Below are 26435 nucleotides of genomic sequence, written 5' to 3'. Positions count from 1 at the left end.
TCTTCTACATTTGTCCATATCCCTATCCTCTCCGTCTTTCATCCTATTCTCTGCACTTTTATGCCGTCTCTTATTTGGGCTTCTCCTCATTTTTCCTAGACTTTTTGATAAGCCCGCCTACTGTCCTCTCATGTCTATTCCTTCACCTCTTTTTAGTTTCATCCTCCCAATTCAGTTCTTTTTCTACACTTTCACAGTTTTTTACCGAGTTCAGAATAGATTCGATGCGTATCTTTTCCTGTTAAACCGTACCGCTTAAACAACACTCCTTCCAAATTTTCCTTTATATTTCCACATGTTCACTTCATTCTCTTCATTAGCAGAATTTGCAAAACATTTTAACTTACAGCAAAAATGATTCAAGCTGTACTTTTGCTGGCATCGGTACTTGGAGCTTCTGTATATTATTGGCAGCACAATAAGGAATGGTCATATGTGCAAACATTAGATGATATCGATAGAGGAGATGTTATTCTACCCAATTACAGTAAGTTCACTGATAGAAATAGAAATCACATTTAGGGCCACCTTAAATATTATTATCTGTAATAAAAACATTCCAAACTTATAAAATCTTTTATCAGGTTTTGTGTAAGTAAAAATTAGACCTATGAAGTTGAAGAATGCATAAAATGCTCAACAGTTTTTCTCTCAGTGATTTTTTCATAAAAGGCAACGAAAACAAACATTCTAGCAAAAAATATCTGTGTAGAAAAAGTACGGTACTTTATTTCAGTGTTCAAAACTGAATACGATTTATAAAATTTTCTATATGAAAAAACTGTGCCATAACTGAGGGATAGATAGACTAATGGTGATTTAACCATTTTTAACTTCATTTTATTTAGAATCATAGCCTGTTGAAACAATAAGTCCATTTTGATAAAACCATCTTGGCAAGTCATATAGTTTTCTCAGCCAACTGCAGGATTATCTGAATGAATTCAAAAAGTTCCAACACTTTTTGGAAACGTTTTTGGACATAACATTGTTCTGGAGTTTGTTCTATTTTACTGATAGTCAGATGTTGAAAAGAAAGCAAATGTTATTTACAACATGAAGTACGGTAACTGTTAATTTCCGAAACAATTATATATTTTTTTTATCTTTAACCTGAAACTTTTCAGACGCACACCCAATTCTCTACAATGAATGCACTTGGCCAATACTGGATCCATACGAGCCGGATATTCTGAAGTATATCAAAAAACGAAAGTAAGAATTTTCAAGATTAATATGAGATTAAAATATCAAACGCCGCACAAAACACAGTCTCTGTTCCTTCTATCACGTCGCATCGTTTCAAATATTCTTCCCCTTTATCCCATAAAAACCGCATCAACTGTAAGGTCTAGCCATCGTCTCGTCTCCTCCAGCAATTCAATGATCCTTCACATCCTAGATTGCATCCAAAATACAATGAACTTGTTGGCTAGAGAAAAGTAAGAAAAAGTGGATTGGGATTCTGGATAATGATGACTGTGAGATCATGATGAGATATGAGATGAAAAGAAATGAAACTGGAAAACGATGCAACTTGTGTTTTTGTTGCGTTTCAATTATCGCAACGTTGGGAGAGAAACGAGACTGCTATTACCTAAAAAGTTGATAATTTATATAAAACATTTCAACGTTACTTTCGTAGATCTCTGGATTTCGCGCAATTAAAATTGATATGTGTGTCAAGCGGATGGATTTCAATCAAGTAATCTCCAACATTTTTCTCAAACCCAAGTTTTTTTGTGAATCTCTTTTTGGCATCTACGTTTCGAAATCTATCTTTCACTTTATATCTGGGCAGATCAATACAAACCCGTCCACAGCAGATTCAATTTTACGTATTTCGAAATCCCACGCTTCTCACGTAGTATTAGGGAAAGAATTAGATCCGGGTTAAAGTTTATTATTTTTTTGTTGATTTTTTTAAACTGTGATTTTATGTTATCAACAATGGTCTTTTAATTGACGGTAGTTTCTAAACATTGTAATTTATCATGTTTCTGCCCGATCTCTACATTTTAGTTTTGATTAAAAATATGATGTACCAACATAGTTTAAAAAGTTTTTTTGAAATGTAATTTAAAATGTGTTTGCTTCTTGATTTTCTAATGAAAAAATAATGCTAACAAATTTAAGTAACTTTCAACATACCAAACATTTAAATTCAAAATGTGACACTCAAATGGTGATAGAAAAAATTTCGGATTTTTTAAAGTAATTTTGACTTTCTCGAATCAAAGATTTTAAATTTTCTTGTTAGTTTTGAGCCAACTCGGTAAAAAAAAAGCAAACCAATAGTAAAATTTCTCGAGTTCAAGTTTTTTCAGATTAAACAAATAATTGCCATACTATGTGAAGAAGTAGGTCAATTACATGCATCCCTCTTCGTTTCCCATCAAGGAAACTTAGCGTGTGTTGTGGTGTGAGATTTTGATACCATCATTTCCAGTTTTTTTGTCTCTTTCCTTCGGTTTGAAATACACATGAAAAATTTTCACCTTGTTCTGCACCGATAAGGACAAGCTATGGAGATTCGGATGACATATCTGATCACTTTCCATGTTTGTGTGTTGTTCGTACGGAGATTGGATTGCGTGGGGAGATACAAGCTTCTAGTGATAGTTGATTGAAATCTTATCAATTCTTCTTTTTTCTGTCTTCTTTAATCTAATGGCAATAGTTTGGCAATAGGGCTTTTGTGTAAAATATATTTTGTGAAATTTTAATTCAAAGTACAAATCTACGGATTTTGTCCTATTATGTATATGTTTTACACAGTCATTTTTAGTAAAAATAAAAGCATAAAATACCGCTAAATCAAAATAAATACAAATGCAAAATATGAAACAAATCCTATAAGAAGGTCAAAACAGAACAGTGAAAACGATGCACAAAATATTCACAATAAGCCACGCCCAAATCTTGGGTTTTTCGGATTTTTTTGAACTTTTTTACTGGCATGCTCAATAGACATACAAGTAGAAGTGGTAAAAGTAACATTTCAAAAAAAATCCAAAAAAATTATTATGGCATGTAATACTAACAGATTGTGAATTCCGGACACTTTTTCATGTGAAGTGGCGGAGAAGCAGCGCCCCGGCATGCCAGAAATATGTAGATGGACGTCACGAAATTCACGAAGTTGAATAAATATTCTTATTTCCATTAAAAAATTGCAAATATATTCAAATATCAAATATAACATTTAAAAATGTTGTCTAATCAATTACCCTAGACTACATGCAACGTTCCTTTAACATATTGAACGTTTTCGTATTAGAATACATCTGTTACATATATTTTCCTGTTTTTGTTTCTCATTTTGGCCCTCGAAACTTCTTCCTCATTCTTTTTCAAGCCTATCGTAATCACTAACATAGCATGCGATAAGTTCTGATCATAGAAATAGCAAGCCGCAAGCCATAACAATTATAACAAGCTTTTCGAAAAAGTCTGAGGTGATAGGAATTGATGAATGACATCGATTTCTTCACAATTTCCAATTCTAATTTATTGGGCGCTTTAAAAGACACGGAATTGTTAAAAAATGTAAGAACATCCTTTTCAGCCGCCGACTTGCATGTCGCTCGTCTCCAGACGTGGAAGTGGAATGGCTGGATTCAAAGATTCAAATCACATTGAAGTCGGCTAATGTGATGAGGTGGGTCAAGAATTTGTTGGACAATGGCAGCAAATAGAAAGTGTTTATAGTTGCGTCGCGTCGGATTTGAGCGGTTTCTCCGCTAACGAAGATGTCTTTGTCTCGCCAGCGATAAAACTTGAAGCCGATTTTCCATTGGAGATTCCATACACTAACTTTGCAGTGGAATGCGAGCAGAATGGGAAGAGAATTTATAGAAAATCGTTCTATAACTATAAAAAGGATCAAGCAGAGAAACCAGTAGAAGCAATGGAATCTACTCCTGTAAGAGAAATTCAACTTTTTATCCAAAACCTAAGCAAAAAATTTAAAATATAAATAAATCTTAGCAGTAAACTTTTTGGGCTGTATAACATTGAAATTTACAGTTATTTGAGTAAAGATTAGCCAATGGTTGGTTTTGTTTTGTTCAAAGTTGATCCAGTGAGAAAAGAAAACACACATGTCTGAGACTAGAAATACTTTGTTAGGGTTGAGGTTTTCTACAGTACTCAAGCCTTAGAGACTACTCACTATCAGAATTTTTTGGGTGGGTTCTCAAAATTTGATTTTTAAAAGTTTCACGAAATTCAAATAAAAAGGGTTTAACAATTTAAAAATGCTCTAAAATACATAGTGTTCCCAACATTTTCTTTCCAAATTTGAGACTACTGCAGATTAAGCCTGATGAAAAGTAGTTTCAATCCCTATAGTTTTTATTCGCAGTCTGTTTCAGACAAGCCCATCAATCGCTGTTCTCTACTTGAGATCCATGTCTCATTCTCAACTCCAACGTGAATTTCCGAAAACTGTGAAGGCTTCTCGAAAATTTGGATTTTACGACTTTGCAATGTTCAATAAGATTTCTGATAATATTACTGATATTGTCAACGGAACTTTTTGGCATAAAGACGTGCGACACACTGTTGGAGAGTATATGAAAAGTTTGTGAAGTTGTTTGAATTTTAGTCTATTATTTTTATAATTGCAGATGAAAGATTCTGTAAGGTATTCAGTAACACAAATCTTTCTGGAGTTCCATCAGATTATGATATCTCAAATTGGGCTCACAGTTTGAAATCTGACTCATGTTCTGATGATGACGTGAGTTAACTGAGGAATCAAATAAGTATTGAAATCTGAATTTTCAGAGTGTATCTGAGCGTCTAATTGAACAATGGGCCCAGTTTTCAATCCACAACACAGATCATTGCTATCTTTCCCACATATTCGTAAACAACACAATCTGGTCGAAATCGCTGGACGACACATTGAGGTTTGGTGACTGATCACTGAAATAAGGAATCTACAGAGATTTCTGAAAAAAATAAATCTAGAATGTTGATTTGGAGGGGATTTAATAGCGTTAAGCAAAACAACCAAAAATAAAATTTAAATTAAAAGCAAAAATTTTTCAGCTCGGTAATGAATCAATTTCAACTGAATGAAGTTTTCAAGAATACCTTGGTGGTTGTAGTTTCTGCTGAAGGAATTCCTGTCGGGTAGGGTCATTTGTTAGAGGATTTTACTAAATTTCAAATTTCAGAACATTCGGGAACAGTTACACTGGAAAAGTTGAAGAAAGAAATCCAATTCTTCTGGCGCATATTCCGGACAAAGTCAAGAAACTTTATTCTGATCATGTTTTCCACTTGGAGAGCAATCAAAACAGGTTTGTCCTGCTGAATTTGAGGATTTCATTAAAGATTAGCAATATGAATTGAATTTAATGTCATTTCAGACTAATCACACATTTGGAAGTATTTGATCTTCTCACAAGCTTCTCTAGACTATCCAAAAACCAAGTGATAGTTCCAGTTCTTGATGACTTTATGGATTGGAAGAGAAAACATGGTGAATCCTTATTTAGACCGCTCATTGCCTAAATCATTGTTTTCAGTACGTGGAATTTCACCTTGGCAAACATTAATTCCACGCAACCGAACATGCTACCACGTTCCGATTGCCGATGAGTTCTGTCTTTGTATGGATAGAAAGATGGATATTGAGAGGGAATACAATCAGTGAGTTCTGACAGACAATACTAAAAGGCCAAACTATGAACATTTTAGAACATTTGCCATTGCACAACGATTATATGACAAAATGGAGTCAGATATTCTATCAAACTATAGTTGTATGCACGAGACAACTTGGATTGAGGAGAGAAATTACACATCCGTCTATAACTTGAATGAAAAAGTATTAAATGGAACTGAAGAATATATTGAGTTCTTGATATTTGGAGTCAGGGCATTCCCGAAAAAAATTAATAGATTAGGAAATGTAAGTGAATGGAATTTAATTTAAAACAAGCCTGAAAACTGAAAAATGGTACATTACAGTTCTTCGTGAACGTACTAGGCATGTTCAAGCATAATTTCAATGATGATTACAATTTCGAAAGAGCTTATCCATACGTGTCAGATACTCTTAAGAGTGGATGTTTAGCGGGATACTTAGAAAAGTAAGAACTTAACTAAAGTTTTGGAATGGTAATCATAGTTTAATTTTACTTCAGATTCTGCGAAATGTGCCACGGAGCTCGATTTTTGACGTCATAGCTTGTTCATGGTCAAGCCCACTATTGTATAGGATCTGGAGTACAATCAATGGAAAGCTTTAATTTATGAATTTTTGTATGTATATAATCGAAACCCTAATTCATTTGACGTGGATTTAAAAAATCCGCATAACGGGCTTACTATTAGACTTTTCATCATCATTTTTTAAAGGTTTTTTGCTATTTCTTTTTGAATAAATAATAAACAATTAACGAAAAAATAAATAGATAGCTTGCCTCCCCTGATAAGTGTTCGAAAGCACTATTAAATCTAATTTATCACGCTCTTGGTGAGACGTGAATGAATACTGCAGATAGGTATCACTACAAAAAATACTACGAATTAATTCGATTTTTTTTGATACTTTATATTGCACATTGTGAGAATTGAATGAGGAACTAATTTGTTTTCTCATTATTCGAGTAGAAGACACACATTTTTAGATATCAAGAATTCAACGAAGAGTTCGTCTCTGTACCGTGGTATACCATTACCCAGAAGTATTTAGTTATTTAACCAAAACAAATGGTGTTGATCAGTGCAAGTTGTTTTCCTTAAATAAAATTTTATGCAAAAACTAATTGATGAACTTTATCTTACTCAATCTGAAAAAAATCTATAACACAATTATTTGTAATCGATAGAATGTATGGAGAAATCATACATAAAAATATTCGTCCTTTCAAAAATGTTTTATTCACAAGGTACATGCTTCTGTGTATTAACAGGAAGTTCTCGAAAGTTTGTTTGATAATCATTGATATTTTATTGTGGTAATGTAAATTGAATTGTAATATGTGAGCAAAATAAAATTTTGAGATAATCGAGGGTTTTAGTGAACGGTAATCACAGATTTTGAGAAATGTATCGGATGATCCCGTGAATAAAATACACCACTGTTCGATGTTGCACGCTCGTGGGGTCTTGACAATATTTTGAATGGGTTTCTGATAATGCTCTTCACTTTTCGACGATACGGTCGAACAAAATATAAATAAGTGATGGGAGATAATGCGGGCATTAGAATAGAAATTGCAAATATCGAATATTCAAGAATTGGTGATGTAAATAGTCCTGATTGTGCTGAAATGTTTTGTTTAAATTGAATAACTCAATTTAGTCGACTTACAAGCAAAATACAAAAGAACAGCAATCCCTAAGAACATTGGAATGATTGCTTGTGCAGTAAGTGCGCTGAGTAATTGAGAATGAGCGGCTTTTGTATCCGGAGACATCATTTGAGATTGACTGCTTAGGTATTTTATAATTCTCTTGCGTAAAAAGAAAATTGTTATGTAAACTGGAAAAAACGGTAGGCAACTATGTGCAACTGCATAGACTGCAAGAAAATTTGTAAGGTCTATTACACCCGTTAGAATCCCAGTTTCAGTTTCAAGATCATAGTAGGGAAACCATTGTTTGGCGTGCAGGATAATTTCTTTTCGAGGGACAAATAATGTCCAATAAGTTAGCTGAAAATTTATAGAAGTGTAAAATGAGTCTTTGTGCAAAACTCACTGCTTGAACCAGGGACAGTATGTAGAACATTATGCTAATCTTCAGTAAAGTTAAGCGAGACAGTGCTGGATTGTGCAATATGTAAAATCGGTATCCGAAAGATATCAGCAAAGACCAAACAGAATGTGTAAGGCAGTGAAGTAAGAAGCTGAATCCTACTTCGCATGATAAGGAACCAGTATATTTACAAGGTCCATTGAATATGTATATAAGTTTAGCTTCACCAGGCACTGCCATCAATCTGAAATGATCATTCTAATCGAAAAAATAATATATTACCGTACCTGGTTTGTAGGAAACTATCTAATGCACATTCCACGAAGTCAGTTGCAGCAAAATTTATAATCAATGTGGCGTATGATTTAATTGCCTTCGGTGACTTGAATATTGCCAAGTAGGCAAGAAGTACGTTCAAATAGCAACCCAGAAGAGCCCACGCCCAGTGCCAAATTTCAAAGAAAATTATCATTTTGGAAATGTTGATGAAATGACTGGAATAAACGAAAACCGCAATTCTGGAATTTTTGTCGCTCTCATTCTTTATTTACGCAAAAACTGCAGGCAGATATCACTACAAAAAATATTACAAATTAATTAGACGGAATTATTTTGTTGATACTTTATATTGCACCTTGTAAGGAATGAATGTGGAACTAATTTGTTTTCTCATCAATTGAGTAAAAGAAAAACATTTTTAAATATCAAGAATTCAACGAAGAGTTCGTCACTGTACCATTACCCAGAAGTGTTTAGTTATTTAACCAAAACAAATGGTGTTGATCAGTGCAAGGTGTTTTGCTTGAACGAAATTTTATGCAAAAATAATTGATGAATTTCATCTTACAACAATCTATAAAAGTCTATAAAAATCTACGAAATATTTATTTTGAAATCGACCGAATTTTTGTAATTTTCATACATAAAAATATTCTCCCAGCCCAACACGGTTCTATCAGATTGCACTAAAACACCCAGAGTACTTACAAGGAACATATTTTCGCGTAACGACCCTGAAACACCAATTGCTCTCCATTGCTCAAGGAATAACCGCTTAGCCAATGTGAAAAAAGAACAGTAACTTGAAAACGTGAACTTTCACTCAGTGCATACAATGAGGAAGGAATCCTGTTCGCGTCACCCGCCACGATGCCCCGTTCACATCGACAACAACACGTGTCTTTTCTCACTTTTTTGGTTCTTTCTATTTTTTTTTCGAAATTTCAGCTCTTTTAGGCTAATCTGTTTGATTTTCATGCTTGGAAATACCGTTTGTCAAATCGGCCTTAAAATGTTCATCACGTGTTCGCTCGCTGGTCTAAATTAACTTTCTGGGGACTAGAAAACTCCGTTTGCAAGCAATTTTGCAAATTCAGAAAATGGCCTAACACAATCGCGGACGACGAAAAACCCTCGACCGTGTAGTCCTCTCGGAGTTTTCTCCGTTTCCGGCGTGACGTGGCGTGACGCCTGACGGAACGCGTTTCGTTCTCATTAATTCTCTACTTTTTCGATTTTTATTTTGGTTTTGAACATATACGAAACGGATTTCTTTTCAAATATCTTGCAGTCCGCTATTCAAAACTTTTCAGTTGAAACCTTGAGACTTTTCGAAGTTTGCTGGTTTTCACATGATTTTTATATCTACTTTGGAGTCATTTAAAAAATATTTCTCGGATTTTGGAACTCCACATTTAAATAATTTTGAATTCCCTTTGAAAATTAACCGAAAAACTTTTGTATATCAAATTGTTTTGGGGTTTCTCCACGATCGGTCTCACAGCGATTCTTCAGTGTTCTTACTCTATAATAGTCCTACATTACCCTCATCGTACTACTACAGTACCCAGATCATACCTCTCTACTTGCCTTAACCCATAAAATCTAATATCTAGGTCAAAAACTCACGGATGTTATTCTCTTTATTCGAATTCTCTTTTATTCGAAGAATGACTCTGAAAATTTCAACTGATATGTAAAGTAAAATATTTTATTCTGGTTTGATTTTGCAAAGGATACCATATGCCGCTTCAATTAATTGAATAATTATTTGCTCGGAGTTGATATGAATCCGAACGGCGTTAGTGCTCGTGTCAAAGGACAAAGTAACAAATGATAACCCTACCTGTTCCTTCTTCTAGTGTCATTTTCACCACTATCCCAATATGTGTAAACTCTATTCTTCCTGAACCTCAACAAGTCAAATGTTTCTTCTTCCCCTGAATATTAAGGGAACAATAAATCATGAGAATGCGTACGTGGAGCATTTTATTTGACGCGCGATATCTCTTAGCGAAAACTACAGTAAGAACTTTTATAACTTAAATAAAAAAATCGTTTCAAATCGGTAAAAATTACCAATATCAGTCAGAAAATTAACTTATTTTGGTTTTCTGATTAGTTTTCTTTCGATTTTTTGAAAATGTTATGAATTTCAATTGAAATTTCATCGCCCACGTTTTTAAATAAATCGTTTCATAATAAATCATGCATTCATCAATGCGAGACCATGGTCTCGCATTGATGAATGCATCTACGCTCCACCGCACTCTCCAAAATATTTCATCGCCTTCCGGTGAGTGTTTGTGTGCACATCTCCGCGTCTCTATTCATCTCATAATCTCTGCTCTACTAATTTCTCTATTTCTCTTCTGCTTTTCCATCTCAATCATCGTTCTCTTCGTCTTCTTCTTCGTCTTCTTCTCGTCTTTAATCACTGTTACCGCTCCCATGACAGTTAATTATATTCAAACTTCTCTCGTGGCACCCGCGGCTGCTTCAAAAATGATGAAATATTATTTTATATTATCACATTTATTAACAGACTGGAACGGGAAAAGTTACCAAAAGCTACAATGCCATGAGGTTCGGAAAAGACTGCTTTTTGTCGACTCTCGTTGAGCTTTCTGTCGCCATTTTCATCGCTGCTGTCACGCCGTTGCTAATTCGGTTCGTTTTTGTTTCGTTTAGCATTTTGAAATGAATACTTTGCCCTTTCAAGGGACCTGCTTTCATGGTAACCGTGAATATGTGGCCGTAAATTTTTTAACAATATTTGTTTTCCTATTCTCGCACTAATATTCATAAGTGCAGAAAAGACAGCTGAATGAGCAGGTGAAACTCGAGAAGGCCGCAAATTATTTTTATAATAGCTACTCACAGTGTTTTCAAATCGATTAAACTTCGCTTTTTAAACTCTATTCTCTCTCTTTTATTCACCCTCTCTAATCAATAAATTAAATTTTTTTCAGTTATTGCCTTCTTCCGTCGTCAGTTCATCATCAATACCAGCTCAATATTGTCTTTCAAACATGCGATCATGACTTGCACAGCGTCTGCTCATTTCCCGCCGCCACGCTGGAGTACGAAAAGGTTGGTCTCTTTCGTCGCTTTTCGTCTCCTTTATTCTCAATAAATACTACTTTCAGAACTCGTTATTCTCTCCGAATGTTGCCTATTATTTGAATGTTCGACTGAAATTCGCAGATGTAATCAATACGAATAAGCTTGGCCTCTTTCAAAATGTCATCACTATTACCGATGAAAATCAGAAGATTTTGAAGCAATATACAAAATCGGCGTATGTCAAAGAAGCTGGATTGATTCAGAAGGTTCATTTGGATTTTTTATTCTTAAAATTTATTCAAAAATTTCAGGCTATGCACTTATTCCTATTTCCCTTCTACTTTCTGGGATTCTTCCACGATTACAGCACGTTAGCAATTCCGATGAGTGCGGATTACCTGGAAGGAATCGATTCGCCGTCTACGAAGTTGGTTTTCGTTGTTCAGGACAAATTTGCAAATGTAGGTGTTTCAAATTATCGAATAAAAATTTTATAGATTTTTTAGTGAATATATAATGTAATTTGAGGAATTTCCTTATAGAAATATATTTAAATAGAAAAATCTTTTACCAGAAATATGATGTTTTGCCGTATTAAATTACAGAAAATTCCATCCGGCATCCGGGGAAAATTGTTAAATTCAATTGGATAATCAAACTTTTTCAAAAAAATTAATACGGACATGCAGAAAAGATTCTATCCATTTAAAAATAGTATTCATTATTGTTTAGAAGTTTGAAAAAGATTTCAATTAGTGCTTTTTGGTTTCGGTTTGTTATTAAAAATTATTAAATATATATATATATTGTCAACTTTCAAGCACTTTTCAATATAAATACGTACTCAAGGTAGAATAAGATGTAATATACTTTCTGAAACTGTACAAATCCACTATTATTTGTCCAACTCTAATTATTTCTCTATTTCCAGATCGAAGAAGCCGAGTTAATCGTGACTGCTCGTTTTGGCTTGATACGACATCTTCTTTACTACTGGCCAACAACGTCATATGCAACAATATTTGTATCAACGTTTGTAATCGGAGTTTTTCTGATTATGACCAAGATTGGATATCAGGAATACACAGCGAGAACACGAGCAATTTTGGAAAAAGAAAAAGAAGAATTGTCTCCCAGAAGCTCGGAAAAAGAAGTGAAAAAAGAGATCAAAAAAGAAGAACCCGGACTTTTGGATCTTAGAAAAAGAAAATAGTGCTTTTCGATTCAACATTTAATACTCAATTTCAATAATTTTAAACACATAGTCTTGCCGGTATACCTACCTCGCTGGTCATTTTCTACTTTGCCTTTATAATTTTTTATAAACGATTTTTCGAATAGATTTTCTTAAACTATTGTGAATGTGCTATATTACTGGTTGTTCAGCCATGTTTTCTATCTGATAATGTTTATTTTTCAATTTATTTCCCCATTATTATAAAATTTATTCTTTCAGTTTAGTATGTGGTAATGTCAGCGCCGCCATGTCATCATTGTCTGGCCACGCGTCCACAATTCAGCCATCATGTCTCGGATTCTGCGGTCGAACCGTCCTCGTCGGCAACTATTCTGAAGACGTGGAGGCGACGACGACGGCGGCCGGATCCACGTCGTTGTCAAGATGTGGACCATGTTCATTTGGATATCGAAACAATGCCATGTCAATATGCGAATCATGTGATACTCCACTACAACCATACGATTGGATGTACCTTTTGTTTATCGCCTTACTCCCATTGCTTCTGCATATGCAATTTATCAGAATAGCCAGAAAGTAGTAAGTGATTTTCTTCAATAAAAACACTGAATAAATTGTGTGACTTTAAGTATTAGGTATTCAAAAAAGACGTTTCTTTAGTATTCTATCGATAAATAAATAAATTAATTCATTTAGAAAATTGAGCCCGTAAATCGCTACAGTAGTCAATAAAGGTATTACTGTAGTTTTCGCTACGAGATACTTTGCGCGTCAAATTTGTTGCGCAGCATGCTTTCTCAGAAATTTTGTGCTCCCGTAATAAAACGATAATCGCTAGTCTCAAGATAATTATTTTTAAAAATAGCCTTATAAAATTTATCTCGTTTCAGCTGCCGAACACGCTACTACGAAGTCTCCGAATACTTGTGCGTTATTCTGGAGAACGTCATCGCCTGTGTCATTGCCGTGCTCATCTATCCACCGAGATTCACATTTTTTCTTAACGGGTGCTCGAAGACTGACATTAAAGAATGGTATTTTTCAAATAAATTGGTCTAAAAATCTTTAAAATTGAAATTTCAGGTATCCAGCGTGCTATAATCCAAGGATAGGATATACGAAAACAATGAGATGCACTTATGAAGTTGTATTTCCATTGTAAGATTTTCTTTCTAAAAAGCTCATTAGTTATTACACATCTTGAATAGAGATGTACGGTGAATATTATTGGTAAATCTACAAAAAATGCTATTTTTTCACAATTTTTTGAATAAAAAACATGTAAAAATATAGGTAAATATATATTTGAAATTTTTCGGTAAATGACAAGTTTTGCCCAGTTTTACAATTTTACTTTCGTGCTTTTACACAAAAACAAACATTCATTCTCAATCAATCAAATATTATCTTCACTTTCACAATAATTTATGATTTATTATCGTTCTGAAGTGGCCAAACTTTTACCAATAAAATTAGTCGCTCATATATTTTCCATTATAACTTAAAATCTGAATTACCTATTAATAATTTAATATCAATTTCAAAAGGAACTGAACATTTGCACCAAAACTAATAAAAAAGATTCGAAAAAAAAATTTCCGTTAGAAAACTGTATTTAAAGTTCTAAAAACTGATAATTTTAGAATTTTCTGTAAAATAATTAATTAAAACTATTTTTTTATCATATTCCAGATATTCAATCACGTTCATTCATCATTTGATATTAATCGGCTCGATTCTGGTACTCCGTTCAACACTCTACTGCGTTTTGCTCTACAAAACATACAACGGAAAACCATTCTACGCAGCAATCGTCTCGGTTCCTATCCTGGCTGTGATTCATGCAGTTCTCGTAAGAAATTGAGAAAGCATCATAATTGTAATTAATGTTTTCTTTTTGCAGTCTGGCGTTGTCTTCTACACATTTCCGTACATTCTCCTCATCGGGTCACTTTGGGCAATGTGCTTCCATTTGGCTTTAGAAGGAAAACGACCATTGAAGGAAATGATTGGTATGATTTTCCGGAAAATCTAAATAAATTAATTAAAAATTTAACAAACAATTTGAAATATTTTCACGTCGTTTTTTCTATTTGTACAATTTTTTCGATTTTTTCAGAGAAAATCGGAAAATGTTAGAAAACCGAAAAATCGAAAAAATTCAGAAAATCAGCCATCAAATTTTATTTTTATCAAATTTCGTTTTTGTTTGATGAATTAGAAAACCTATAAATCAATGCTAAAAAGAAGAAGAACCCAAATTTCAAGATATTTTCTTGATTTTCGGCCGAAAAATCGAAATTTTTGTTCGAAATATCGGAAAAACGAACAATTTTTGATTTTGAAAAAATCAAAAATTTTCGTTTTCCGGTTTTAAGATAATTTTGATGTTTGAAAATGCAGCCAAAATTTCATGAAATTTTTGAAAAATCGAAAAAAAATCTTAAATGTCAACGAAAATTTCCAATTTTTCGCTTCACCAAAAAATCGAAAAAATTTTTTTTTACTAAAACGTACTATTTACGAAAATATGCCAATTTTCAGTTCGTATTGCCACTTCTCCAACACATTTGATATTCTTATCGATAACGATGTTGATGCTCTCATTCGGTGTTATTGCTATCATTGCTCCACTGTAAGTCAAACATTTTCCAATTTCCTTTACTCTCAGTTTGACCTCTATGAATTCTATTACAGATGGACTTTGAATCGTAGAGGTTAAAATATACTAATCTACATTATCAATTTTATGTTTTTATCAATATTTTTCTATTTATCTGGGCAAATAATAATTATTATACACACACATACAACGACATGCCAATTACCGATTCAAGTATAATTCCAGAGACATCCCATACCGTTGGTCATTCCTTTGTATAGTACCGGTCCCGTTCATCTTCTATATGGCAACAATTCCGTTTAGCAATCCGACGACGACGATGCGTCTCAGTTGATGTGTAGAATTAGACGTTTTTTATGAATTTATGCTCCAAATCATAATAATAGAATGTGATACTCTTCATCCCTGTCTTTATAGTGATATCGATCAAATTTGTAGTCATTTCATGTAAAATAATTAAATTTCAGTTTTTCCAGTGAAACATCATCATCATTCAAGAAAATGCACTTTCTTGGTTCAGTTAGAAATGTAGCTGTTTTAAATTTCCTTCTCTCTCTCTTTTTTTCCTTATTCACATTTTCCGGTCTTTCTTCTACTTTCCTCTCCATCATTTCTCCCCGTTTGTGCTCGTTTTTTCGTGATCACAATATATATTGCCATCTCCCAAAACCTGTCACCCGAATTTCCAAAGAATCCCTATTCCCAAATCTCTTCACTCCTACTTTCATTTTTCGGAAAGCGACTCTCTTTTTCTAATGACAAAATCTTTATCCATCCCACCACAAGCCCAACGGGTCACCCGTTCGATATTCCATTCAATTGTTATTTTTAGAACGTTTTTTTTCCTGTAAAAATTTATCTGAAATTCATGAACTATTGTTTCAATTTATTCCTTCTTGTAGGCTATAGCTTGAAATGGGATCGCCTACTGTTATATACCTTCTAACATTAATATCACATTTAAAAGAACAAAGATTTTCAGACTAATGTATATAAAATGGGTGGTCGGGTGCCTTTTAATAACGTGTTTCGTGCAACTAGAAGCTTCTCCAGGAGATAGGTTAGACTTGATTTTATCGGCTTTTTTTACTATTGCATATACGCGAAACTTTGCAGTTTTTGCGCCGGTCTCGACACGCGACAAAGAGTACTGTAATATCAAAATTTCGTTTTTGTATAGTTTTCTTGCGATTTTTAAAAGTTTTTTAAACAATACATATTTATTTTCGAAACAACAAAATCGTGAGAAAACTCCACATTGACAAAATTTTGAAATTACAGTACTCTTTAAAGACGCGTGTATATTCGAAATTAACGAAAACTGTCGTGTCGAGACCGGGTACCGTATTTCTAACGCAATAGTCTCAATTTTTAGTACCTGTATAATATAATTAATGAATTTTTGTTAATTCCAGAAGTATTTGGTATCAAGAATGTACACAAGTGTGCATATCAAAATACAATTGCTCCACAAAATTCGGGACATTAGATTGGGCTCGCGGAGATTGTTTTTGGTGCCGATATGACTGTATGTGGGATACAATTGGACATTTTGATAGGTTAGAGATACTAAATGAATATTCTTAAAACAATTCTTAAAAGTATTACAGTAACTTCGGTGTTGTTCCACAATTCCATGGAAAATGGCCGTTTTTAGCAATTCCTCTTCCATTTGGATTCATTATTCAAGAACCTGCATCAATGATATTCTCTCTTCTCAATCTCTTCACTGTATACAAAATGCTTCGTCGATTCAAGAAAATGCAGAATCTTCCGAATCGAACAATGTGGCTTGTATATGCACATGTTGGAATGTTCACCTGGATTTCTTCATCACTTTTTCACATGTTTGATTGTGATTTCACTGAGAAAATGGACTATTTTGGAGCATATTCATTTGTTTTATTCGCTCTCTACGTCTCGGTGATATTCACAAAACAACTACAATTTTTGGGAAGAGGTGGACCGAAATATATACAAATTCTGTTTGCTCTCGTGTATCTAAATCATTTTATGAAAATGATGGTAGGTGGTTTATAGGAAATTATTTAATTGAATAAAATAAAATTCAATTTCAGCAAAACTTCGATTATGGATACAATATGACTTGCTGCATTGTATTCTCACTAATAACTACATGCCTCTACGTTCACCATCTATATTACAGGTATAAAATATGCTACTACCCAGATCCGGATTATTGCGATTTTTGACTCAAAAATACGGTAACCGGTTTCAAAGCGACTGATTTTTGTAGATTCAAAAGAGCGTGCGTCTTTAAGGAGTACTGTAATTGCGGGATTTTTAAAATTTAGTTTTCACCCGTTACTTTAATATATAAAAATAAATTTTATTATGACGAATGAACAGCAAAATTAGGAATCAATAAAAATTCCGCAACAACGAGGTGAGAACAACTACAGTACTCCTAAATCGCCTCGAGATCAGATACCGTTATTTTGAAGCAAAAATTCGTAAATGAGGTCCCGCCACGCTGACAACCAGTTACTGTAACTCGTGTCAACTTATGGGCCGCAAATTGCAGCAAGATCATCGCAGATTAAAAAAATATTTGAAAAAGATTTTTGAAACTCAAAAACGTTTTTCAAATAAATTAAATTGCAATCGCGGCCCGTAAGTTGGCATGAGTTACAGTAAATTGTTGTCGTCGTGGCGAGACCACAGGATATTCTCATTTTTAGACGTATATATAATAATTACAATACTTGAAATAACTGAATAATCTGTTGCCGACAAAACCAATGTCAGACATACTTTCTAAATAAAATCAAAGGTTAACGATTATTTTTTTCAGAAAACGAAATCTCGGATCCTTGCAAGAGTCGGACATTGTACTAATTCGTCTCATAATTTGGGCGAATCTGTCAACTGCTTTGGAAATTCTGGATTTTACTCCGGTTTTCTGGATTTTCGATTCGCATTCACTCTTCCATCTCGCCACAATTCCAATCCCAATCTGGTGGTCTGACTTCCTAGCTCTCTATTACGATCTAGATGTTGCTTCAGGAAAGAGATCAGTCCTGAAAATGGCATAAGCCTACATTAATAACTAATACTATTAATATCTGTTTTTTCTACTTGTATACCTTTTTATCTCATTGTTTTATGCTTCTTCTTGTACGATCTATCATGTGATTTCCCTTAAAGGGCATTATGCAATCAATTCTCCTTTGCTGGTTTTTTCTGTGCAATTTCTGTTCCATTTTTCTGTAGGAATGAATTTTTTATGTACAACTCGAATGGTTAAAGGCATTGTAAGATACACAAAATACAGAAAAATCGGTGGTTAAGAGTTGTTAAGGAAAATGAAATGTGTTTAGTTATCGAAGATATTTTAGAACTGCTCGTCAGCGGTAACATCGCGGATCTTCTCCACAGTGAATTGCTCGAAGTTCTCCCATGGCTTCTCCCAGATGGTGACTTGGTACAGAGCACGGCTTCCACCATCCTTGATTTGGCAGTTGGAAGAAGTGATCTCGTGAGCCTGCAACTCTCCCTTCTTGCAGTTCGATTCACCGACGAGCACCTCGAGCTTGGTGCTGATTCCAGCGACAACTTGGGTTGAGGCCTTTGTGACCTGAAAAAATCAATTTTAAAATACGGAAATCATGTATTCCCCCGCAACTCTCTCTCTCACTGGCAGCCAAATAATCCCGTCTAGCCGTTCTTGTCGCATTCACTTTTCGATCAAAAACATTTCCCATGTTATGGTTTTGTTTTAAATATTTGCTTTTCGTCTTATCTAGTTTAGTATCGATCGCACGCTCTATCACAATTTTAATCATTTTCTCTTTTCCAACTTTCATTTCTCGATTTTATTTTTTCAAAGAATGAGAACCGACTCTGTGACAGATTCCTGCTGTAGCAGTGAGTATTCATATTGTAGCTGTGATTGCGTCAAACAACGAAAAGTAGGTTCAAGGTGGGGTTGAAAGCAATTTAAAGTTGATATTCAGGTTGCCGAGGTTCCACAAATCGGGTACAGTCTTGATGAGCTCAATGCTAAAAGGGAGGAACCGAAATGGAGAGTTGCCAGGTGAGTAATTTCGATAAAATCTATTTCTTTTAAATCAATAAATCTCTATTTTCAGATACACTGCAATTGCGATGTTCTGGGGAATTTGGGGAGCGCTGCTTGCAGGCTCAATCCTTATCATTGTGCTCAATAATCACGACGTTGCGAGCACTACTGCCGCTCCAACCACAACAACCACCAACGGACAGTAATTTTTGTATAAAGCCAAGCTGTCAATAAAGTTGATTGATAAATAAAATAAGATCGTCACATATCAGTCAGCTCACGCGAAAAATTTCAAAGAGTAGTTTTTAATCGTTTTTTTTTTCGCTCTTCCATTAATTTCAGACGAGGAAGAATATTTAACAACTAAAAAAAAATGTTTCGTTCACTTAAAATTGGCAAGAGCTGTTCTGTCTTCCGCGCCTCTTTCATAAGGATCACAAACCTTAATCGGGGCGTAGTAGTAAGGTCCGTTGTTGGATGCCTGATCGTTGATGCCTTTCACAGCCTTCCAGGCTTTGTCCTGCAAAAATGATGAATTGAAGGCGAATTATACTTCCAAGCTGGCAATTTTTCATTCCTTATATTATGAAAAACCAGAACAATTCAATCAAATTAATGAATAATAATTGAAAACTCACAGAATACTCCTTTTGAGATGCATCTTGTTCAACAGATCCTCCAGTCATCATACCGGCGTTCACAGAAATTATCGAAATGGCAATGAGAGCGAAGACGAGAATGGCTTTCATATTGTGCCTTGTTTATCGATCTTTCGCGGTTACGTGGTCTCTCTAAAGTAAACACTATCTCGTTGTTGTGACTCATGAGAGGCGGAGACATTGAGAGACATAACGGGAATAATGGAGACGCGTGACGTGAAATGAACAGTAAGAGACCACAACAACAACGAACAAAATAAACATTTGGAATTTCAGCAGGTCATAGAGCAATAAAACAAGCGTGATATGGATAGGAATAGAATATTTTCTAGAATACAACCACGAAATTGGCCAGAAAATTGTAAAAAAGTGTAAGACGGGCACACTTTCATACCGGCAATGGCAAAAGAAATAAAATTTGTCCAGCCAATGTTATCGGAATGAAGAGGTCAAGAAGTGTAAATATTCCTTATCAAAGCTATTGTGTTGAAATCCCAACTGATAGTGCTAATTTCATAACAATGTTAAACAATACATCGATATGAATTATTTTTAAAGAATTAGTAACATTAATTTAGTTATAAATCCTATTCTAAATCCTATTCTAATACATAACGGTACACTGGAAGTCTGGAAAAAACGTCTGGAACTCAAAAAAAACTAAAAAATAAAAGAGTCGTAAAATTCGGTGTGTTGTCTGTAGTCGGCGTGCTTGACCTCAAATTGGCGCGTGTTCAAATTCGAGTTTTTGGCGATTTCAATAAGTGATTAAAAACATTTCAAAATTCAGCTTAAGTGTGGTGATAAGTGTTTAAGAAAAACAAAATTAATTTTATAAAGATTAAACATTAAAATCAATTTTTAAAACTCGATTTAAAGGCTTCTCCAAAAATGAAGAATTAAACTTATTACTGTAGGCACATCAATTCAACTTTCCTTTAGATAAGATTTATAAGAACATAAGTTCTATAAGAACATAAGTTCTAACCGATGTATACATCATGAAAAATGAAGAATGAGGGTCCGCTCGGCATGTTGCGGGATGTTTATTATTAGCTGCATGAACACATGACACAAACCAATGAACAATTAGGAAAAAAGTTCTAGGATTAAACAAAATGAACATCTTGTTAGCAGTCTTTATGATGGAAGGTAGAATGCATTGTTTATAGAAACCTGATCATCATTAGACTCAACGCGACTTTCACAACTACAATTACAGTACTCTTTTTGCACTTATCATCTTAAATTAGTTTTAACATTGCTATTGTTTTAACATTGCACGTGGGTTTGAAGTTCATAGTCGCAAGAGTTACAAACTGTTAAATCTGAAATCTAATAGTATACATTTCAAACATATTTCAAATATATTTAGGAATATTAAAAGTTTCATATCCGCTGAGCAAGAAATACGAATGGCAGGTAGGATTTCTGCACAGTTTGAAACAGTCGATTGGTTAATGAAAACACAACTGTCTGGAAAAAATTGCATTCAATGTGAGGCTAGAGATCATACGTTTGCATCAGGGGCGTGCGGCAAATTTGCCAAATTTACCGAATTTACCGAATTTGCCGAGCACGGCAAATTTCAAAAAAGTAGATTTGCCAAATTTGCCGACCTCGGCAAATTTTGAAATTTGCCGCACACATCAAAAATTTGACAATACAATTTTTACCAAAACTATTGATTTTTTCCCAAAAAAATTTGTAAAACGACACAATATTGAGTTATTTTAATGTTTAAGAAGACACACTACACGGAACTTGTTCTGAAACCAGATGTGTGCTAAAAATTTAGTAGTTTTGGTGCTCCAAAAAACATCAAAAAATATCAAATTGTTCGGAGTTAGTTAAGTACGGCAAATATTGGAAAAAGAGATTTGCCGAATTTGCCGAGCTCGGCAAATTTTGAGATTTGCCACACACCCCTGGTTTGTATTTCGTTTCCTATTTGCATTATAAGAATACAAATGAAACGGGAAGATAGTTATATTGAAAAAGGGCAATATCCCTAATATGCAAAAATCGATATCTTGCATCCATGATGTACACACGATTCAGGTCAAAGATCTGCAAAAAAATGAGTTTTCTACTTTCTCAACTTTTAAGTTTTTAGTCGAAATTCCATGGTCAATTTTATGCAACTTTTTAAGAATCCAAAAATTGTGCTTAAAACTTAAAACTTGATTTGATTTGACTGATTTGACTAACTGACTTGATTTGAAAAACCAAAAAGATTTCAAACAAATTTAGTTGAAAATAGAAAAATCTTGTTACTAAAATGATTGATTAACTAAAAAGAATTTCTAACCGTACTCGTTTTAGTGATTACAGTCTTTTGACGACAAAGCTTTTAGAAAGAGCCCTCACCTGAGTCAGATCGAAGAGAGGTATGGAGAAGGGAAACTCGACGATGATTCCCTCCAAAAGCACATATTCCGGGAAAATTGATGACTGCAGACTGACGTGTTCGTTCGGGTTTAAATTTCCCGACAATATCGCCACGAGGTTCTTGTTGAAAATTGGATGATCAGTGTGTTATCGCACTCTCATAGTACATTCATCCATATTGACCACTGCGATTCCACCACGACAACTGAATATTGTGGCAAAAAAATCGAGGCGGGGTTGTAGACACTCTTCATAGATGTCCGTGGAGCAGTGATATCTCATTTTCGGGTCATATCTGGAATATTTTTAGATAGTTGGAACCTGAAAATGGATAGTATCACTCACTTCATCGTAAGGAAAGATTTAAATTATGCTTCAGCTAAACTGATTTTTTACAGATCGACGATCAAGTCGACGAAGGAGGATCGTGCCGGGAAGATCGGGACCAGACGACGATGGAAAGAGGGAGTCCGGAAACACGGAAAATGGTAAGGAAAGATTTAAATGACGCTTCAGCTAAACTGATTTTTTACAGATCTACGATGAAAACGACGACGTAGGATCAGGCCCAAAGGATCGAGACGAGAGGACGATGGAAAGAGAATAGAGACGACGAAGAAGGATGGAACGGAACGAAATCAGGATACAACAGAATAATTTATTTTATATTTCATTTTATTCTTAATTTCACTTTATTTTAATAAAAAAAACTCTTTTCACTTGATTTCAATGTGAAACAATAAATCTCGATCTTAAAACCAGGGTTTTCAGATGTTTCTATTTTTTCTCCGTCTCACGACTCACTCACTCACTCACTCACGACTGTTTCCGCCGGTTCAACTTTTTCCGCAGTAGATTTTTTCCGCCGGTTAAATTTTTTCCGCAAGTAGATTTTTTTCCGCCGGTTCGATTTTTTCCGCAAGTAGATTTTTTTCCGCCCGTTCGATTTTTTCGGCAAGTAGATTTTTCCGCCGGTTCGAGTTTTTCCGCCGGTTCGAGTTTTTCCGAAAAATTTGCTGCATCCAATCATGCTAATCCATCCCGATCCATCCCGATCCATTCCGATCCACCCATTCTAATCTTCGTCGATCTGTAAAAAATCAAATTATCTGAAGCATTGTTTAAATTTTTTCTCGATTCATCCATCCCGATCCTTTGTTGTTGTCGTCGTTGTCGTCGCCGTCGTCGTTGTTCTCGCCTTCACCCGATTCCATCCATCTCAATCCATACCGAGCCATCCCGATCCTTCCCGACCCATCCCGATCCATCCCGATCCATCGCGACCCATTCCGATCCATCCCGATCCATCCCAATCCATCCCAATCCATCCCGATCCATCCCGATCCATCCCGAATCCATCCCGAATCCATCCCGAATCCATCCCGTCCGCCGATCCCGATTGTCACATTCGAATCTATCGTTCCACCCCGATCCATCCCGATCCATCGTCGCTCGAGATCTTTTGAGTGAGATCTCGTTCCAATTCAACTCCATACTATCGCCACCTTTTGTCCATGTCTTCTTTCCGTCGTCGTTCGTTCCTTCTTCTTCTGTTCTGTAAAAAAGCACTGTTATAATTACCGGAAATAATGATTCTGAGAAGAAAGTTCTTCACATGGGGAAGCATATTCGAAAAGTGTGCTCCTGGGAAGTTGAAGAGCCCGCGGTCAGCTCTCCCCCCACTTCATCAGAAGGCCTTTTGGGCCTCCTGGGAAGAATGCCGGGAGGAGGTTCATTCGGTCGGGGTATTCCGGATTGGCCGTGCCTCCAAAACCGTGCCTTGTAAAACGATGTTTTCCATTTCCAAACCGTGTGATGGTTGCGGAAAACACAGTTTTGTAAGGTACAGCTTTGTGGCCGGAGCCATTCCGGAATACCCGACCGAATGAATCCACTGAAATCTTTAGCTCTTGGCTTTTTTGTAAATCCTGAATTTTCAGAAATTTTTATTCAGGATTTTTTAAAAAGAAAAATTCGGGTTTGGTAAAAAAAGTGATTCCAATATTTTGGAATCTTTGATTTTTGAGAACTACATTTCCAATTTTTGAATAAAAAATGTTAAAGATTTTGAAAACAAAATCTTACGTCTTACGGTCGTCCTTTTGCTGATCCTTGCTGTTGCTTGGTGATTATGCAGGTGGTGACGATAGCTTTGAATAGGAGTTGCTTCTTCATGTGATGCTCTACACCGTAAGAACTGCACATCATCACCCAAGTATTCCATAGAGCAAGAACCGCCCGATCGTATCGCAGTATGGGCCCAACATCGGTTCTCATTGTTCGTTAGGAACAGAAGTACTAGCATGATGTTGGTCATTAGCCTTTATTCGCTACCTCTGAGTACGGTGTATGATGTGTTTAAGCCTCAATTCCGATCTCCCGTTTCAGACAGTTGTCTTAGCGGTGTTATATTTAAACTTCTGTTTGTAGAAGTTGAACTTCTATTTTTAGAAGTTTGATACTAAATGAGAAAATGATTGAGAAACTTCTGATTTCAGAAGTTTCGTACTAACTTTCCAACAAAGAGGGGGAGGGGGAAGAGGGAGGGATGTAGCAGTGTCCATTGATTGTCCGAAGCACGAGAGACTGTTCCAGTAACAGTTCCAGAGAATCCATCCATCGTTCGATCCGTCGGTCCATGTTGGGGGACAAAGGGAGCATGCATAACATAACAGGTGCAGGGATTTGGGAAGGGGTTGGGATGAGAAAAAAGAGAAGGAAAGTTGGAAAGCGTACTTCTTCTAGAATAATTATTCTAGAAGTCGAGTCGAGTCGAGTCGAGAAGTTGAGTCTGAAGTCGAGTGAAAATTGAGCAAAAGTCGAGAAGAGTCGAAGAATTTCAACTCTTTTCTTTGAAAGTTTTTTTTGTTTTTTTTTTGTTGGAAAAGGTTTTTTTAATTTATACAAATTTAGATCGGAAATCTTCTTCAAACACGATCAACTCAGGACAAAAAAGGAGTAGCGAAACCAGCTAAATACAACAGAGCATGGTTTCCTTAACTGTTCCAGAACACGAGCCCCTAAATCGGACTGCGGACCTGGTTTATCAAGCAAGGAGGACATCTACAGGGTGGGATGTACTCACAAGAAGGGGGTATAAGCAAAAGGAGTGAATGGCAGAAAAACAATTGGGAGGTTGGATGAACGGAGACCCGGCGTTTCCCCTGAGCATAGAAGGAGAGAGCGTGATAGAGGCGGAGACGCAGACAGGAGTGAGACCATTACAGATCGTCTCCTATAGAGGGCTGCAGGCAGGGGGCGTTGTGGACCTGTGGGAAGAAGGGAAGAAGGGGGGAGACGACCGCACACAGGCTGTAAATGGGTACCTGGCCGTAATCTCAAAAACGAGCGAGTATATTTTTAGTTAATTTCCTGAAAGAAAACAGTCAAAAAGATTTTTTAGCATTAAACAATTAAACAATTAAATAAATTAAGCAATTAAACAAATCTTTGGATATAGTTTTATTTAGACACTTTTCATTTCATCAAGATTTTTTGATTTACTATTAGTACTGAATTTCATTGATTTCTATAAAGTTCTTCGAATAGTTTGAAATGCTTTAAGTACAGGCTCCGAGAGTAATTATGTTAAATAAATTAACTCGACACATTTGAACAAATTCGGACAGAAACAACTTTTTGCTCAATTTTCTCAAATAGAATTTCGAAAAAATTGGAAAAATTGAGTTTGACTTTTGATAAAACTTATAATATGAAAACTGTTATATCTCAAAGAAAAAACATTTGTTGAAAAAATATCAAAAACCTTTCTAATTTTACTTTCAGAAAATATATTTTAAATTTCTGTAGCTAATCCTAAAGTTTCGTGGTTCTAAAGTTTTGTCAGTCTTGAACAGAAGTACCCTTTTACAGCCCGTGGTTCTTTTTTTCAATTTCTGTTGTGATACCTTGAGAATCGGAAATTTCTAAATTGGCTAAGCAACTACGAGTTTTCAGAATGTTTCCAAAACTATCGGAAATCAACAAAAATCTTAACAAAAAAAATGTTGAAATACAGTTTGGGGATTTGAAACCTTTTTACTTATTTCAGAAACTGAATGAAGTTTTCAGAATGGTGCAAGCCGTTAGAAATAGAAAAAACACATAATATCTATTTTGAAAAACAAAACAATTTTTTGATGACGCTTTGAATTATTTTATACTATTTTGATAATCACAATATTCTGTTACCATTTTTCAGAATGTCTTCAAAACTATCAAAAGCCGCCAAAAAACTTAAGAAGTTTTGAACAACTATCAAATTATTACAGAAACTGAGTGAGTTTTCAGGAATTTTAAACAACTTAAAATTTTTAAAAACGCTCGAAACATTTATAAGATTTGAAATAACGTCACGCAAATTACTAGGAACATGTTCCCGGATTTTCGAATTTCGAAATAAATTCTTTTTGGTTTAAATCTTTAGGCGTATTTTGTTTGTCAGACATGGACGGTATT

General features: G+C 35.0%; 9 protein-coding genes and 2 non-coding genes across 13 annotated transcripts; 6 read left to right on the top strand and 5 right to left on the bottom strand.

The window, feature by feature from the left end:
- The first annotated feature begins 349 nt into the window (after window positions 1-349).
- Window positions 350-6414, top strand: Y38A10A.2 (uncharacterized protein). The gene is made up of 14 exons (NM_072169.7): window positions 350-487; window positions 1128-1215; window positions 3569-3661; window positions 3712-3925; window positions 4377-4584; window positions 4632-4744; window positions 4792-4916; window positions 5059-5142; window positions 5187-5312; window positions 5382-5494; window positions 5541-5664; window positions 5713-5926; window positions 5986-6107; window positions 6162-6414. Exons 1-14 carry the CDS (start codon window positions 355-357, stop codon window positions 6202-6204), a joined length of 1800 nt encoding a protein of 599 aa, NP_504570.2. The 5' UTR covers window positions 350-354; the 3' UTR covers window positions 6205-6414.
- A 622-nt stretch (window positions 6415-7036) lies between these two features.
- On the bottom strand, window positions 7037-8191 carry srd-20 (Serpentine Receptor, class D (Delta); the record flags this gene model as incomplete). The annotated part of the gene is made up of 4 exons (NM_072168.1): window positions 7037-7287; window positions 7334-7676; window positions 7723-7963; window positions 8007-8191. 4 exons carry the CDS (start codon window positions 8189-8191, stop codon window positions 7037-7039), a joined length of 1020 nt encoding a protein of 339 aa, NP_504569.1.
- A 2086-nt stretch (window positions 8192-10277) lies between these two features.
- On the bottom strand, window positions 10278-10344 carry R01B10.7. Its single transcript, NR_068838.1, has one exon. It is a non-coding gene; the product is annotated as an Unclassified non-coding RNA R01B10.7 (non-coding RNA).
- Window positions 10345-10541: 197 nt separating this feature from the next.
- On the top strand, window positions 10542-12403 carry seip-1 (Seipin). Its single transcript, NM_171465.5, has 5 exons — window positions 10542-10668; window positions 10971-11091; window positions 11148-11330; window positions 11376-11525; window positions 11996-12403. The coding sequence occupies exons 1-5, from the start codon at window positions 10580-10582 to the stop codon at window positions 12275-12277; spliced, it is 825 nt and encodes a 274-aa protein (NP_741547.1). The 5' UTR covers window positions 10542-10579; the 3' UTR covers window positions 12278-12403.
- A 117-nt stretch (window positions 12404-12520) lies between these two features.
- jamp-1 (JNK1/MAPK8-associated membrane protein homolog) lies at window positions 12521-15883 on the top strand. Of its 2 annotated transcripts, none has more exons than NM_072167.8 (7): window positions 12521-12841; window positions 13153-13296; window positions 13346-13420; window positions 13955-14114; window positions 14166-14274; window positions 14807-14897; window positions 15111-15883. In NM_072167.8, exons 1-7 carry the CDS (start codon window positions 12549-12551, stop codon window positions 15217-15219), a joined length of 981 nt encoding a protein of 326 aa, NP_504568.1. In that variant the 5' UTR covers window positions 12521-12548; the 3' UTR covers window positions 15220-15883. The 2 variants fall into 2 exon arrangements, with proteins under 2 accessions (NP_504568.1, NP_001360559.1); NM_001373030.2 differs by having other exon boundaries at window positions 15100-15770.
- Window positions 15862-18140, top strand: pgap-3 (Post-GPI attachment to proteins factor 3). The gene is made up of 5 exons (NM_072166.5): window positions 15862-15945; window positions 16301-16444; window positions 16496-16910; window positions 16964-17052; window positions 17701-18140. The coding sequence occupies exons 1-5, from the start codon at window positions 15872-15874 to the stop codon at window positions 17939-17941; spliced, it is 963 nt and encodes a 320-aa protein (NP_504567.1). The 5' UTR covers window positions 15862-15871; the 3' UTR covers window positions 17942-18140.
- On the bottom strand, window positions 18116-19718 carry cpi-2 (Cystatin cpi-2). 2 transcript variants are annotated; one of them, NM_072164.9, is made up of 3 exons: window positions 19566-19718; window positions 19370-19447; window positions 18116-18483 (listed from the first exon to the last, which is right to left on the bottom strand). In NM_072164.9, the coding sequence occupies exons 1-3, from the start codon at window positions 19674-19676 to the stop codon at window positions 18241-18243; spliced, it is 432 nt and encodes a 143-aa protein (NP_504565.1). In that variant the 5' UTR covers window positions 19677-19718; the 3' UTR covers window positions 18116-18240. The 2 variants fall into 2 exon arrangements, 1 of the variants encoding a protein (NP_504565.1); NR_138504.1 differs by having other exon boundaries at window positions 18241-19447; window positions 19566-19676.
- Window positions 18651-19197, top strand: R01B10.3 (Solute carrier family 3 member 2 N-terminal domain-containing protein). Its single transcript, NM_072165.3, has 3 exons — window positions 18651-18817; window positions 18863-18942; window positions 18998-19197. The coding sequence occupies exons 1-3, from the start codon at window positions 18737-18739 to the stop codon at window positions 19131-19133; spliced, it is 297 nt and encodes a 98-aa protein (NP_504566.1). The 5' UTR covers window positions 18651-18736; the 3' UTR covers window positions 19134-19197.
- Window positions 19719-20967: 1249 nt separating the features above from the next.
- Window positions 20968-20988, bottom strand: 21ur-10392. Its single transcript, NR_131689.1, has one exon.
- A 1316-nt stretch (window positions 20989-22304) lies between these two features.
- R01B10.2 (uncharacterized protein) lies at window positions 22305-22584 on the top strand (the record flags this gene model as incomplete). The annotated part of the gene is made up of 3 exons (NM_001356655.1): window positions 22305-22328; window positions 22376-22465; window positions 22513-22584. The coding sequence occupies 3 exons, from the start codon at window positions 22305-22307 to the stop codon at window positions 22582-22584; spliced, it is 186 nt and encodes a 61-aa protein (NP_001343664.1).
- A 613-nt stretch (window positions 22585-23197) lies between these two features.
- On the bottom strand, window positions 23198-24679 carry F29G9.1 (uncharacterized protein). Its single transcript, NM_072162.7, has 2 exons — window positions 24063-24679; window positions 23198-23532 (listed from the first exon to the last, which is right to left on the bottom strand). The coding sequence occupies exons 1-2, from the start codon at window positions 24280-24282 to the stop codon at window positions 23462-23464; spliced, it is 291 nt and encodes a 96-aa protein (NP_504563.2). The 5' UTR covers window positions 24283-24679; the 3' UTR covers window positions 23198-23461.
- Between the last annotated feature and the right edge of the window lie 1756 nt (window positions 24680-26435).

The sequence above is a fragment of the Caenorhabditis elegans genome, chromosome V (genome assembly GCF_000002985.6).
Source record: "Caenorhabditis elegans chromosome V".
Taxonomy (NCBI): Eukaryota; Metazoa; Nematoda; class Chromadorea; order Rhabditida; family Rhabditidae; genus Caenorhabditis; species Caenorhabditis elegans.
Note: the sequence above shows the minus strand (reverse complement) of the source record. Positions and strands in the feature narration are given on the sequence as shown.